This window comes from Echinops telfairi, unplaced genomic scaffold (assembly GCF_000313985.2).
Source record: "Echinops telfairi isolate 266 unplaced genomic scaffold, ASM31398v2 ScPeMD7_7469;HRSCAF=8507_0, whole genome shotgun sequence".
In the NCBI taxonomy this organism is placed as follows: domain Eukaryota; kingdom Metazoa; phylum Chordata; class Mammalia; order Afrosoricida; family Tenrecidae; genus Echinops; species Echinops telfairi.
The window spans coordinates 25,557,136-25,572,906 of record NW_022111372.1 but is presented as its reverse complement, the minus strand read 5'-3'; the positions used below and the strand labels follow the sequence as shown (position 1 = coordinate 25,572,906).

At 45.2% G+C, this 15,771-nt stretch overlaps 2 protein-coding genes across 2 annotated transcripts in view; one reads left to right on the top strand and one right to left on the bottom strand.

Annotated features, from left to right (window-relative positions):
* Positions 1 to 15,771, bottom strand: part of MRPS6 (mitochondrial ribosomal protein S6) — a 202,086-nt gene that overhangs the window by 151,375 nt on the left and 34,940 nt on the right. The gene's annotated exons all lie outside the window — the stretch shown is intronic.
* On the top strand, positions 754 to 1,691 carry LOC101660929 (melanoma-associated antigen B16-like). Its single transcript, XM_013005421.3, is given in 2 exon segments — positions 754 to 1,537; positions 1,540 to 1,691. Coding segments are annotated over 2 exon segments (936 nt in total).

Here is a 15,771-nt window from a genome sequence, read left to right as displayed (position 1 = left end):
GGAGCGGGGAGGGAGGGGAAAAAAATGAGGACCTGATGCCGGGGGCTTAAGTGGAGAGCAAATATTTTGAGAATGACGAGGGCAATGAATGTACAAATGTGCTTTACACAATTGATGTATGTGTGGATTGTGATAAGAGTCATATGAGCCCCTAATAAAGCAATTTAAAAAAAAGAGCAGGGGCCAATTATGGAACAGACCATCGATTTCTCCTATGTCAATTCAAGTTGAAGCTGAATAAAATTAAAATTAGTCCACCAGAGCCAAAGTCCAACCTGCATTTAGAAACCATCTCAAGAACAGATTTGACGCATTGAACACTAACGACTGGAAGTCAGATGAGTTGTCAAGAGCAGCATACATGAAGAAAGCAAAAGGTCATCAGAAAGACAAGAAAGAAAAAAGAGATCAAAACGGATGACGAAAGAGACTCTGAAATTTGCTCTTAACTATAAAGCAGCAAGAGTGAGAGAAAAGGGGCTCTGGTGGCACTGTCAGGTAAACAGGGGACTCTTGACCGCAAGTTCAAGCCAACCAACTGCTCTGTGGGAGAAAAGGGAGGCTGTCTACTCCTGTAAAGATTGACGTCTGGGAAACCCAGAGGGTCTCTGTGAGTAGGAATCAACTTGAGGGCTGTCAGTGGGTAGGGAGAAGGAAAGAAGATATGGAAGTAAAAGAGTTGAAAAGGTTGAAAAACAGAGCCCTCGCTTCTGTCCTCAGCAACCCCTCCCTGTGTCCACGGAAGTGCAGGACATGAAGGATCTACTATCACCTGAACTTTCAGAGGAAGGCTCTTCTTCCTCCTCTTCTCCAACTCCCAGCAATGGAGACGAGGCCGCGGAGGAGACTTCTGACGTAGAGATGCCCAGGACTTCCCAGAGTCTTCAGAGTGAGCAGGAGGTTTCCTCTTCAACTGGAGACACCGGAGGGGACAGCTCTGATGAAGACAATGACAGCCTGTCCCGGCTAGATATTGAAAACTTGTCTGTAATGCCTATAAATGAGAAAGCATCTTCATTGGTGAATTATCTGCTGTTCAAGTCTCGAATTAAAGAGCCACTCACCCTGGAAGACATGCTGAATACTGTCATCAAAGATCACTTCCCTGAGATCCTGCAGAAAGCCAATGAATGCTTGGAGATGGTATTTGGCCTTGAAGTGAAGGAAGTAGACGCCATCAACCACTGTTACATGGTCTGCATGACACTGGGCCTCACCAGTGATGCCATGCTGAGTGAACCAGAAGGCACGCCAAAGACTGGCATCCTGATTATGCTCTTGGGTGCGATCTTCATCAACGGCAACCGTGCCACTGAAGAAGAAGTCTGGGAGGTGCTGAATACGATGGGCATCTATGCTGGGCAGAAGCACTTCATCTGTGGGAAACCAGAGGATTTCCTCACCGGAGAGTTGGTTCAGGAAAAATATGTGGAGTATCGGCAGCTGCCCCCACGTTACAAGTTTGTGTGGGGTCCAAGAGCCTGTGCTGAAATCAGCAAGATGAAGCTCCTCCAGTTTCCGTCAAAAGCTTATGGAAGTAGCCAGGTTCTTTCCCAAGTCTGTATGTACTGGCTCTGAAAGAGGAGCAAGGAGCCCAAGGTCTAGCTGCAGCCAGCATTGACACTCTTGCCACCACCATGTCCCTGGCGAGTTCCGGTGCCACTTCCAGCAGCTGCTTCCAACCCCTGTAAGGTCTAAGGCAGAATCTTCACTTTATTTTTGAAAACCTTTCTAAGTAGTGCAGGGTGGAGCTGGAATGAGAACAATGGACTTACCTATATTTTCCCATTGTATATGAGTAGCTTGAAGATTTAGTCTTTTGTGGGGTCATTATTCAAAGGTTACTTTTCATATAGTGCTTAAGTAGCTTTAGAAACTAAGTGTATGTGTGGTCTTTTTCACACGTTTACTGCTGTTTAATTTGTTTAAGGATAAGAGCTTTGCTATTTTGTTAACCAATTGTGAAGCCACTTCTACTCTGATCTGGGACAAAATAGAAGAGCACTTAGATGGGTAGTTTGTTAGACCTGTGAAAAACTCGGCATTCAAAATGCTGAGATAAATCAAGGTAAATGTGAAAAAGATGGCCGTTATTTTGGCTTTCTTATCCCTCTTCATACTTTGTTTTGTGAAATTAAAAGATCAGTACCTGGATTTGCTTAGCTTATTCAAGAATGTAAGAACATTTTTACTTTAATAAAGGAGACTTCTTACCAAAAAAAAAGTTGAAAAGATTTCAAAGACTTTCTCAAAACACAAAGTAAAGTATTATAATGAAATCGGCAAAGACTTGGAGTTTGAAACTTGAAAGGGAAGAACACATTCAGCTGAAGGAACTGAAGAAAAATTTCAAGTCTTGAGTCAAAATATTGAAGGGTGATATGAGCAAAGGATCCCTGGTGGCACAGTGAATTAAGCATGGCACTGCTAAATGAAAAGCCGCAGTTTGGAACTGCCAGCCATTCCAAGAGAGAAAGATGAAGCTTTTTAATTACTACAATAAAGAGTGACAGTCTCGGAAACCCACAAGGGCAGTTCTACCCGGTCCTATGAGGTCACTGTGATGGGAATCAATTTAATGGCTGTGATTAGTAGAAATATGAGCAAGAAAGAGAGAGAGAGAGAGATGCAATAAACCTCAAAGAAGATGGAAGGAATAAACAGAGTCACTGTACCAAAAAAAAATTGGATGATGTTTGACTCTTTCAGGAGGCAGCATGTAAATCAAGAACCAGTACTGAAGGAAGAAGTGCAAGCAGCACTGAAGATGTTAGCAAATAGCAGGGCTTCGGGAACTGATGGGCTACCAAGTGAAATGTTTCAACGAATGGATATTGAGTTAGTTAATTGTGCCAGCCTGGCCAAAAGTCACATGTGGGGCTGGTTGAAAGGCGGAGGGATAAATGGGTGGTGAAGCCTCGCCTTTCTTGTTCTCGGGTCTCTGGTTTTGTGATGGTTGTACCGGGTGCAGCTGCCTTAGCAGTTCCCTGCTTCAGCTTGCAAGATTGACTTCCCACAAGACATCCCCAAGGAGAAGCCGCATGGATCTATCCCGATGCAGCCCTGGGTGCTGGAGCAGCCGTGTGGAGACCCCTGCCAGTGCTGAGATGCTTGTTCGTTCACTGACTCAGCTTTCCTCCTGCAGTTGGCATCATTGCCTCTGTTTTGTGAGGCAGAGGACTTTGTGGACTGGTGTTGGGTTAATGGGTTAATGTTGGACTTGTGGGCTTGGGCAGCATTGGGTTGGGATGTTTTCATGATGCACATTTTCTTTGCATAAAACTCTCTCTTATACATGAGTTGCTGTGGGTTTGTTTCTCCAAAGTACCTAGACTAATACAGATATAGTGCTGGAAGCATTCACTAGTCTATGCCAAGAAATTTGGAAGACAGCTACCTGGCCAAACAACTGGAAGAGATGCGTCTTTGTGCCCATTCCAAAGAGAGGCGATAGAACAGAATGCAAAACCAGAAAACAATCTCATTAACATCACATGCAAGTAAAAGTCTGCTGAAGATAATTCAAAAATGGTTGCAGCAGAAAATCAGTAGGGAGCTTCCAGAAATTCAATCCAGATGCAGAATAGGATATGGAACAAGGGATATCATGGCTGGTGTCTGACGGATCTTGGCTGAAAGCAAAGAATATCAGAAAGGCGCTTATGTGTGCTTTGTTGACTATGTGTTGTATTCGTGTATAAAAGAGACTTCAAGGACAAGGACACATCAACCAGGTGAAGGAGATTATTAGCACAAGGTCATAATGGCATCCAAGGATTCATAGCCAGAAAGCCACTTAAATAGGACATGGAGGATAAAGGAAACTGTCACAAAATCATGATTGGTGCTGGATCAATACATCACAGTTACAGGTGGGACCATAATTAGAACATGTGTATTATATTAGACCGAGGAGCTTACAAGTTTAGTCCAGGGCCTTCTAACCAGGCAGTCAGGGCAGGACTCGTGTATGACTCCTGACTATGTGTCCCTCCAGTACGGTGGTCTCCAGCAAGAACACTCTCAGCCTTTTTACCAAGATGGCACTGAAGGCAAAGAAGGAAGCCCCTGCCTCATCTAAAACGGAAGCCAAAGCAAAGGCATTAAAGGCCGAGCATGCCATGGAGAAAGGCGTCCACAGCCACACACAAAAAGAAGATCCACATGTCACTCACGTCTGGCAGCACATGACCTCAGGCTAAGAAGGCAGCCTTGGAAGAACGCCCCCAGGAGAAGTACGCTTGGCCACTATGCCATCATCACGTTCCCCCTGACCATGGGGTCCACCATGAAGAAGATCAAAGACAACAACACACTGTGTCCATTGTGGACATCAAGGCCAACAAGCCCCAGCTCAAACAGGCTATGAAGGAGCTCTAGGACACTGCCGTGACCAAAGTCAGCGTCTGGATCAGGCCTGAAGGTGAGAAGAAGGCATAGGTTCCACTGGCTCCCAACTACGACGCTTTAGCTGTTGCTAACAGATTCAGAATCATCTACACTGAGTCCAGCTGGCTAATGCTTAATATAAACTTTTCACTACATGTTTTTCAAAAAAAGATCACACCCGGGCAAGTGCCTAAGGGAGTCCTGCCCCTCCGTGGACTGACTGGAGAGAGTAGAGGTGATTTATGTCCTAATGCCTTCTCCACCCAAAGGCAAGATAACTCACATCCTTGGTTAATAAAACCAAACCAAGCTCACTGCCATCGAGTCGATGCTAACTCATGGCAACCACATAGGACAGGATAGAATGTCCCCTGTGGATTTCTTAGACAGTAACTGTTCAGGGAAGTAGAAAGTCCCCTCTCTCCTGTAGAGTGGCTGGTGACTTCAAACTGCTGACCTTGCACTTAGCAACCCAGTGTGTAACCACTGTACCACTAGGGCGCCTCTCCCTGGTTAATAGAAACAATTCAAGGGGAGCTGACAATCCACATGGGGCCGCAGTACATTGGATTTGGGCGTTTTACCATCATCCATTGCCATCTGCAAACAGGGTATTGCAAATTTAAGCTCTAATACAGTGTGCATCATAACAAACTATAAATAACATTGTGCAGAGTGAGAATTGTGCTCATGCAGACTTCGTCCCAGGAAGCAGTCATTTGAAAAGAACAAGAGGATACTGCATGGTTAAAATCAGGCAGAACACGCATCAGAGTTGTGTCCTTCCGCCACATCCATTCAGTCTGTGTGCTGGGCAAATCCACAAAGCTGAACCAAGTGAAGAAGAAGGTGGAATCCGTGTTAGAGGAAGACAGATTGACAGCCTGCAATATGTGGATGAGACGATGTTGTTTGCTGAAAGTGAAGAGGACTTGAAGTGCTTACTGATGAAAATCAAAGACTAGCCTTCAACCTAAAGAAGGCAAAACCCCTCATAACTGGACAATAAGCAACATTCTAAGAATGGAGGAGATACCGACAGTGTCGGGGCTTTCATTGGATTTGGATCTAGAATCAATGCTTACAGAGCCAACAGTCAAGACATCAAATGATGTGTCGCATTTCCAAAATGTATTGCAAAAGATCTTTAGCGCATTCAAGAGGCTAGGGGTCATTTGAAGAACAAAGGTACACCTGATCTGAATATACCTTTCAGAGTGTACTGAGTGTAGTGTTTCCATCACCTGGTACACATGCAAAATGTTAGACAATGAATAAAGAAAATTGAAGAATTGATGCCTTTGAATCATGGAATTCTCACGTGATCTTAGCCAAAAGGCCAAGCAGTGATGAACCATGGTATTCTCAAAAACCATTGCGTATACTGTGGCGCGTCAGAAGAATGATTAAAACTGTCATGGGAGAAGCATAGTCTTAGTAGCAAGGATGATGAGACGTCGCCTCTCGTATTTGGAAATGTTATCAGGCATCCTGGTTGGCAGTGTAGAAGGCCAGCAAAATAGAAGAAGCCCCTTGACAGGATAGTTCGAACAGTGGTGGAACAATGGGTTCAAACCGAGTAAAGATCGGAGGACCGGTGTTTCACTCTGTTGAACATATAGGGTCTCTATGACTCAGAAAGGACTTGCTGGCTCCCAACAAGAATACATTCTCAGACGAGACTGCTGCTGGTGGTCCAGTAACCACACCTTGAGAACCACTGGTCTAAATGCTCCCAGGTAGAAGAAAAACACCAGTGAGAGAACTACCTCTTCCCCCACCCCCACCCAAAAGGAAGAGCCAAACTCACTGATATTGAGTTCAATCTGGCTCTAGCACTCTAGCAACTCTATAGGAAAGGGGCGAGCTGCCCCTGTGGGTTTCTGAGACTCTAACTCTTTATGGGACTAGAAAGCTTCATTTCCTCTCACAAAGTGGCTGGTGAATTCAAACTGCTGACCATGTGGTTAGCAGCCCAATGCATAAGCCCTATGCCACTGCTACACGCACCCTCAGGGCTCAGAAACACACCAAATGGAAGTGCCACAGACTCTCTCGGGTGTAAGGAAAACCTTGACGGAGATTGCTGGCCTCCCGACTATCACTGCCTCCCCATAGGCTCTACTCCAGGCTCCTGGGAAGCACCCAGCTCAAGGACAAGTTCCCTGCATCTATGCTTCGCCTGCTCCGGAAAAAAAAAAAAATACTACTCTGGAGCAAGTCCACTCAAGTCCTACGTCCCGTCCAGGGCAGAAAATGGTTAGTGAGGCACGCCGTCACCCTCCGGGAGAACAGCTCTGTGGTGGAGAGCCCTGGCAAGAGGACGCCATCCGAATGTCAAGCAGGTGTTGACATCAGCGGCCGTGCTGCTGCATTTTGATGAGGAGCAGACGCCTTGCCTTCTGGTGCTGGAGCATGTGCTAGCCACCCAGTGCCACCCAGTAGCCCCACGGTCCGGATAGTTTACTTCTAACGAGCGGCAAGACAGACCTGCCCGTCACCCCGGGAGTCAGGGCTCTCCAGGGCTTCTTTCAGGGTTGTGCATTTATGACCTGTGTGAACTACAGCCTCTTCTGGAACGCTGCCTTAAGAATCAACTGAGCCTCTGAAAACATTATTGCCTCAAAAGGGACCCTCACTGCAGTGATGCTTTCTGCTAGGAGCCATTTGCTCTCTTGACAGCGCAGGTACTTTGCCTGTTGGCATTCCACATACAGTTTCTGTCATCTCCCCATAGGATCCTGGAGGTGCCACCACCTTCATGCGCAGATGAAGAAACCAAGGCTCAGTACAGTTGCATCACTAGCTCCAGCTCACATAGCTAATAGAGCCAGAATTCAAACTCAGACTCTTCCATGGAACAGTAGGTCTGAGAAGGTTCTATCATATATGCCTGGAGGTTAGGCAATACAGTTAAAACTCAATTTGGGAATGATGAGGGCAACAAATGTATAGATGTGCTTTACACAAATGATCTATGTATTGTGATGAATTGTATGAGCCCCAATAAATTGATTAAAACAAAACAAAAAACTCAAGAGCAAAGATTTCAGTGATATGCACCCCCCAATTGAGAGTCCCTTTCCATCGCCACAATAGCATAGAGCTCTATTCATACAACATGGCAGCAGCACTTTGCTTGAACCGTGGAGGAAGGATGATTGGCACTTCATTTATTCTTATTGGCTCCAGAATCTAATTCCAGGTCCTTCCCAAAGTTGGAACTAAGAAAATGGATGCATTTAGAATGGCAATGGACGTAAGAGGAAGTAGAGAAATCATGGCAGGGGCAGGGAGCATAGAATACAGGGCTGGGGGTGGGTGAACTTTGGAACGTAGAGTTAAGGTAAACCTCCCACCAAATTCACAATACAAAATACATTTCAAAAGGCAAAGAAAACTGTCAGTGGAAAAAGATGATGAACACTAGGTGTTCATCCAGGTGGCCAAGGTCAAGAGTGAAAAGTCCAATTGACAGTGTGAACCCTGGATGTCATGTGATGAGAATGATCCTTTGCCTTTAAGACCTTTATCTCCAAGCACTTTTGTTGTTGTTGTTGTTGTTGTTAGGTGCTAGGTCCGACCCACGGGGACCCTATCTGTGCACAACAGAAGGAAACACTGCCCCGTCCTGCACCATCCTCCCAATTGTTCCTGTGCCTGAGCCTACTGTTGCAGCCACTGCATCACTCCATCTCCTAGAAGGCCTGCCTCTTTTTTGCTGCCCCTCTGCTTTACCCAGCATCAAGTCCTTCTCCAGGGACTGGTGTCTCCTGACAACATGTCACACCTGCCGGAGACAAATTCTCCCCATCCTTGCCTCTCAGGAGCACTCTGGCTTCCAGGACAGACAAGTTTGACCTTTTGGCATTCAAATGAATTGATTCTTTTGTGGTTTTCCTTAATAATGTCCAACTTTTAGATGCATATGAAGTGACTGAAAATACCATGGCTTGGGTCAGGAGCACCTTAGTCCCCAAAATAACAGCCTTGCTGGTGTGGTATGCAGTAGACCCAACCTTCCTTGCTTAATCTAAGTGAGGTGGATTTGAAACCCCTGCTAATGAAGGATTGCAGCCCCCAGTCAGGATTATGACTCAATGTAAAGATCAAAATCCTCACAACGAGACTAACAAGTATCTTGATAAATGAAGAAAAGATTGGAGTTGTCAAGGATTTCGTCTGGCTTGCATCCCCAACCAATGCTCATGGACGTGCAGTCAAGAGATCAAACCGCGTGTTCATTGGGTAAATCTGCACTAGACCTAACTCTAAAGAGGTACAAACACCCATAGCCCTCGTTGAATCATCAGGCAAACATCAGAGAAATTCTAATCGAAAGGCATTCTGCATAATGCCTGACCAGGGCTTCTCAAGTCTCAAGGCCAGCAAAAAAAACGAAGTCTGAGAAATTGTTACATCTAGGAGGAGGCGAGGGGAGCTAGTGACTAGTACAATGTAGCATCCTGGGCCAGAACAAGGACATCAGGCAACTCTGAAGAAACCTGAAGAAACCCTCAGACTTTAGCTAAGAACATTGTGTCACTACTGGCTCACCAAATGTACCATCGGAATGCAAAATGTCATGGGAACGTGAGAAGGTTCAATCCTATCTTTGCAAATTTTTTCCCCAAGAATCCAAAACTGGTTTTAAAATGTTAAGCTTATTAAAAACAAAAAGCCAGATAATGACAGATCCCAGACTGGCCACTGTCCTGGGGGAGCAGGGGGCAGGGTCGTCATAGAAAATGACTTGAGAAAAATAGAGTTAGTTATAGTTCACAACATAATTTGCCTTTCTAGAATGGTTAAATTTTTGTAGATATATTGTTGTTTTGATAGTGGTTGGTATATTTTCTTGCCCATCAAACATGTCTAAAGGCGATCACTTTTCCTTGGGAAGAATCAATATGGTTGAATAGTTTCCATCCCATGTTTGCAAAACCAACCCTGAGGAGAATTTCTGAAAGGATCCCGTCCCTTCTTCATGGCTCACAGATCATTAGGCCCTACTTCTAACATCTAACCATACAACGCTGACCCAGACAAGGGCAACAGGTGGAAGGCCAAGCCCGGTGACTTCTGATACAGGTCTACATGTACCTCATCTGGGTATTGAGAACCACGACTCATCGCTCATGGGGCATTTGTCACCTTGGTCCACTTTGTCCATGGTTTTCTTTCTTTCTTTTCAATGTATTTTTTTATTGTGAATTACATGGGAGTCTTACATTTCAGACCATCAACTCTGCATTCAACAGCTCAGACCATGCGTCACCCTTCATCCCTGTATGCTATCCTAAGCCCCGCTCCCATGGCTTCTCCTCTCTCTGTTATGTCCATTGGCTTGTTAAATGTACACCTATTCCTGGTTCCAGCTTTGGGAAAGAAGTGGAACTAGATTCTGGAGCACAAAAGAACAAATGACGTGCAAATGGCTCTAACGTCATGATTCAAGCACTATACTACAAAGGCTCTTTTGCTTGTACCATGACGTTAGAGCCTTGGTAGAGCACTGGTTAAGCACCACCACAGCCAATGGGCTGGCCATGAGCTTCAAACCCACCAACAGCTCCGCAGGAGTAAAGGCCTGGCAATTGGCTCTGTTAACGCTTACCCCAAACAACAACAACACCTCACTGCCACTGAGTCTATTTCGAGTCATAGGGACCCTGAGACTGTAACTCTTTGTGGGAGTAGAAAGCGTCATATTTCTCTCAAAGAGCAGCTGGTGGGTTTGAACGGCTGGCCTTACAGTTAGCAGCCCCATGAGTAACTGTTACGCTGCAATTAGGGCCCCTTGCCAGTAAAGCTTACAGCCTAGGAAATTCTGTGGGAGAGTTTGACTCTGTCACATGGAATTGTTATGAGTCGGAATCGGCTTGAGGGCACATACACAACAATCTTCGAGCAAATAAAAGATCGAGATGAAAAAACGCCCTGCAGTAGGTGTTCAAAAAGATGTTAGGCCAGAATTCTCATTGTTGTCATTAACTGTTGTGGTGTTGATCTACAACGCAAGGGCCACCCCATGCACAGTGGAATCAAGCATCCAATCCTGTGCCATCCCCATGATTGATTCCCACTGGGATCAAGGGGGTTAGGCTTGGCTAGTCTTAGGAAGAAAATCTCCTTTCTTCCCAGTGGGGAGACATCATACCTCCACTGACAGGCAGGTGGCGGTGTGCACGAGGTACAGCAGCCAGGTGTCGAACCCAGGGCAGCGGCATGGAAGCTGAGCATTCCACCCTGGAACCACCACTGCCCTCATAGAGTTATCATGATTCAATGGACTCCATGTGTGACACTGAGGAGTTTGCCCTGCTACAAAGGGACCTTGGAAAAGTTGGAGGAAGAATTCCATTGCCTTTAAATTTCATTTTCCAACAAACTTTTTAAAGCCCTCTCTGGGGCAACATGGATGGCAAATCAATGAATTTTACTTCCCCTATTGATCACAAGGAGCCCTGGTAGAGTAGAGGTTACGAGGTAGGCTGCTAACTTCAAGGTCAGCAGTTCACAACCACCAGCTGTTCCGTGGGAGAAAGATGAGGCTTTCTATCCCCATTAAGAGTTCCAGTCTCAGAAACCCACAGGGGCAGTTCTACCCTGTCCCATAGGGTTGTTGTGAGTCAGCAGTGTTGGTTTGGTGTTTGTTTGTTTGTTTGTTCATCACAGGAGGCCTGATATCTGCAGAGTGTTTTCCAGGCGTGTTTGGCCAGAGGGGGCCATTGGTAGGAGACAGCACCATCTCTGGTATGGCTCCAGCTCTCGCCAGACACAGCTGCCTTGGCTGCTGGGTCACACCTCTCCCGGGGCTGAGCCTCCCTTCTAGAAGGCGACTTCCCTCACCAGTGGTGCTGACTGCTGGGTTGCTGTTCTACCCTGGGCTTGGCTTCTCCAGAATTCTTTTGACATTACCTGAACAAAGTCCCTGTGTTAATCCCCCACCCCACCCCCTCTCTCTTTATTAAAAGATCATTTTATTGGGAGCTCTTACAATTCATAACAATCCATACATCAATTGTGTCAAGCATATTTGTACATATGTTGCATAAATCTGAATTCCCCTCTCTTTTAACGACTTAGAATGGGCTTTAACTTCCTGATTAAACTCTTTGGTGTCTTAAGACGGGATTTTTTTTTTTTTAACCCCTGGCTTGACCAAGAAAAGGAAGCACACACATACATTTTGAAAAATGTATACTTGTTCTTCCTCATTTTATATCATTTTTTAAAAAGTTTGTTAGAGTTCACTAGGCACACGGGAGCCAAACAAAGTGGATCTCCACCAGAACAGAGCCAAGAGGCTGTAAGAGGACTGGAGAGAATGATCCAGAAAGGCGTGGGTAGAGTTTCCATCCCTCCTGTCCCAACAACCACAGCAAAAGCATTCAATGTATCCTCTCTAAAACTAACAGAATTTGGCGACACGCTTCCAACAGTCCCAAAGTAAGAAAGCAGCATTTTGAGTGTGGTCGCCATGATGCCTCTGGGGGATCGGCCACATTTCTAGGTTAGCAGAGCATCCCTGGTGGCTCACAGTCCTTTCTTCATCAGAGGAAGACTGTTGCAGCTTGCCAATGGGATTTTCACCGGGTCTTGCTCACTGCACATAGTCACTAAGTGCCGTGGTCTGGGGGACTTTGGAAAGCAAGAGATGTTTTTCAGTAATTGGAAACGTGTTGATCCATTGGTTATGGTGTGTGTGTGTGTGTGTGTGTGTGTGTGAAGATTTATTTGTTTTCTCTGCTGTCCAAGTATTAAATTGCCAAAGTGATCCAGAGAACCATATACTTTAAAACGAACATGTTTACTTTGAGTAAATAAACAATTTAGACCTACCCAAATTCATCAGAAAATGGCTTGTGTTCTACTCCAAACCCTGCCATCTAGGTCAAACATGGCAGGTGTCCTTTCCGCAACAAACACTCCAAACGTGTGCACGTTCTCTGAGGACCAGGCAACTCAACTCAGATTCTCAGATGATGGTGTACACATGCATCAGTCTATGAATATGCAAATATATCTAAGTCTGTGGCATAAGACTGTGAACAGCAAGTTTCGCTAAATTGCTTCTGTATCACACAAAAGCTGCTTGGCTTCAGGTAAATAAGAAGTGTGACGAAGTAGCGGTATTGTTTTTGCTCGGTTCCAATCACATGCAACTGAAGGACAAATTATTTTCAGAAGATGCACAGAAACAAGTGCTTAGCCAATTTTTTTGTTCCTGGACAGATAACAAGGCATAACGGCGTAAGGAAAAGATAATCAGCAAGAGCACAGGCTTAAAGCCGACCCTGCTGTCTGCAGCTCAACCAACAACCACGCTCACGCCGCATTGGCAAAAGAAAGCATCCGTCTTCTCCATCCAATTTGCTGTGGCGGCTGAAAACTCCATCAAGGGCTTTTCACAGCCAGGGGTTCAGAGTTGCTTGGAGACCTGATACCAGTGTTTTCCTCCGTGGTCCTACACAACTTTGTGGTCGTTGGTGTGCTCAAGCCCATTCCTGTGGCCATTGTGTGTTGCTTTTAGTGCCTTCTGATCTAGGCAGCTCATCCTTCAGCGCTAGCTCAGACATCATTCTGTGGTGAGGATTGGCTCATGTTCAGGAGTAGATGGCCAAGCTTGTCTTGGTCGCTGGTCAGAGTCTGGAGACTCTGCTGCAGCTATGGGTGACCCTGCTGGTGTCTGAGATGCCTTCAGCATCACAGCAAGACACAAACCAACGCAGCCCAACAAGCACAGATGGGCTGGGGTGGCTAGGGCCTAGCCATTGACGACAAACACGAGTTCCCACACTTCGATGCGCTGGGATCTCTAGACCAGGCTTTGAACGTTACTGGATGAGGCTCTACTCTGAAGGAATCATCCCAACCCTTGAAGAGAATTCATCTTCACCGTAAAGAAAATCTCACTGAATTTGGAAGGCACCTCCAGTTGTACTGTGGTTGGATTAAACAACTGAAGGTGAGCATCCCAGGACTGAAACAAAGCATTCTTCATCTTGTAAACACATGGAGGCATCCTGATGTCTGTCTGTGTGTGTGTCTCTCACTCATTTTCTGTCCCTTACCTGTGTACCTTTCTTTTCTTTTTGATGGTTTATTGCTTTAATTGACCTTTTAAAATGTGTGCTGGTGAAAGATATATAGGACAAAAGCCATTTTAGCTATTTGTTTCAGTCCCTCTTTAGATTTTTCTTAAAACTTTGGTGAGAATACATATACACAGCCAAATACACACCCTTTCAAAATTTTTACTTGTTCAATTCAATGATATTAGTTAAATCCTTTGTGTTGTGTTATAATTCTTGCGATTTCCCCCCCCCAAATATTTCACCACCCTTAATTTAGACTCATTGCTCAAAAAACTTCTCATCTACGTTTTAGACTTACTCTTGTCAATTTGATCTCATACATACATAATGGTTTTTTACACCTCTACAGCATCCAAGTGTGGTATGAAAAGGAAACCTTCTGAGTTTAACAAGCTTCCTTTTTTTTCCTCTGTGTTCTATTTATTCTGTTGTTGTGAAATATACACAGCAAACCTACATCAAGTCAACAGTTTCTACATGCACAATTCAGTGACATTGAGTGGTACAACCATTCTTACCCTCCTTGTCAAATGAATGCTTCATATTTCCTGTTGTTATTGGCAATTTTGTTCCATATACAGTGAACCCTCGTTTATCGCAGTTAATCGGTTCTAGACCCTACCGTGATCAATGAAATTCCGCGAAGTAGGATTCCTTATTTGTAAATCAAATATTTTCGTAGTTAGAGCATAGAGGACATGAAAAAACACCCTTTAGTCACCATTACACTCGTATTACCCAATTTATTAAACGAAAAAGGGAAAATACAGTAAAACATTTTAGACGTTACAATTATCATTTATTATTTATTATATTATTTATGGCATCAAGCGTGTACAGTATGAGCCAATCAGTGGCAGTAATGACAGAGCATGCGCTGTTACGCAAAAACCGCGATAGAGTGAAGCCACGGAAGTCGAAGCGCGAAGTGGCGAGGATTCACTGTAGATAGTTCTTGAAAGAGCAAAAGCTGAAGGCAGACCAGTTAACCTCAACTATTTCTCTGTCTTATGAGGGCTTCAGGGAATATTTTTAGGTTTAAAGGTTATGTCAGGGCAATCATTTTAACAGTGCACCCACACTCTCTGGCTCCAGAAAGTCAAGATTCCATGAGAATTTGAGTTTTTGCTTTGCAATTTCCCACTTTTCATCAGGATTCTTCTGTGGAATCTTTGAGCAAACTGTTCAGTAATGGTAGCCCAGCACATTGGGTTCTGGTCTCCTGGCACAGGAGACAGTTGTTCGTGGAGGCAATTAGTCCCGCAGGCCATTTCCTCCTCCTACTCCTGATTCTCTCTCTTCCCCCGTTGTGCCAGGTGAGTCAAGCCCCGTTCCTGTGCCTCGTATGGCTGCTTGCAATCTTTTAGGACACCAGGTACTACCAACAACCTAGAAGAAGGACTAGAAGCACGAAATCCATAAGTAAGCCAACTTACTACCGTGCACTGTGAACCCATGACCCTAAATCATAAGCAGTCTTAGCAAGTTAGTGTGTGTGTGTGTGTGTGTGTGTGTGTGCACAAGTGCCCAGGGTTACCTGTTGCTATTTCAACCAAAGGCAGAGTCCAGATTGATTCAAAAAGTCTAAGTTTGTTTCTGCAAGTGCTACACAGAAGGAAACGGTGGTGTTTGCTACCTCCAAACTGCTAGAAAAATCTGGTGAAAATCAAGCAAGGTACACACCCCAAACTATGTGACAAAAGGCGCCCTGGTGGTGTCATGGTTACAAGTTGGGTTCTGATCAACCTGGTCAGCAGTTTAAAACCAGCAGGAGCCCCTGGGGAGAGAGACTGGCCTTTGGACTCCCCAAACAGTTACAGTTTTGGAAATTCACAAGGGGTCACTTTGAATCAGCATTGACTGGAGAGATCTGACAAACAGTAGGTTTACAATGGACATAGGAAACAATCGGCAGGTTTCACACTGATCACAAGATACAATTGGTGCTCCAATCAGTGTGACAAAGAGGTGGGTTTACAATGACCAGAGGAAATCATCTACACCTGAGAGATTACAGGATCCAGTTCTCTCACAAATCGAACAGGGGTCAAGAAAGATAGATTAACCCTCCACCCAGAAGAAGCTACTTGAGAGGACGGCACTGAAGCTGCAGCTAGGGGAGAGGGGCATGTCTGATCAGAGCAAATGGGAGCACTTAGAGGGAGGAAGAGAGAGTGGAGCACATCCTGACCCACCAGGCCTGGAGGACGATATCCCCACTCTGAACAGCCAGTGGACAGAGTGGACAATATGGCTGATCCCACCACGAGACACGCCGTCC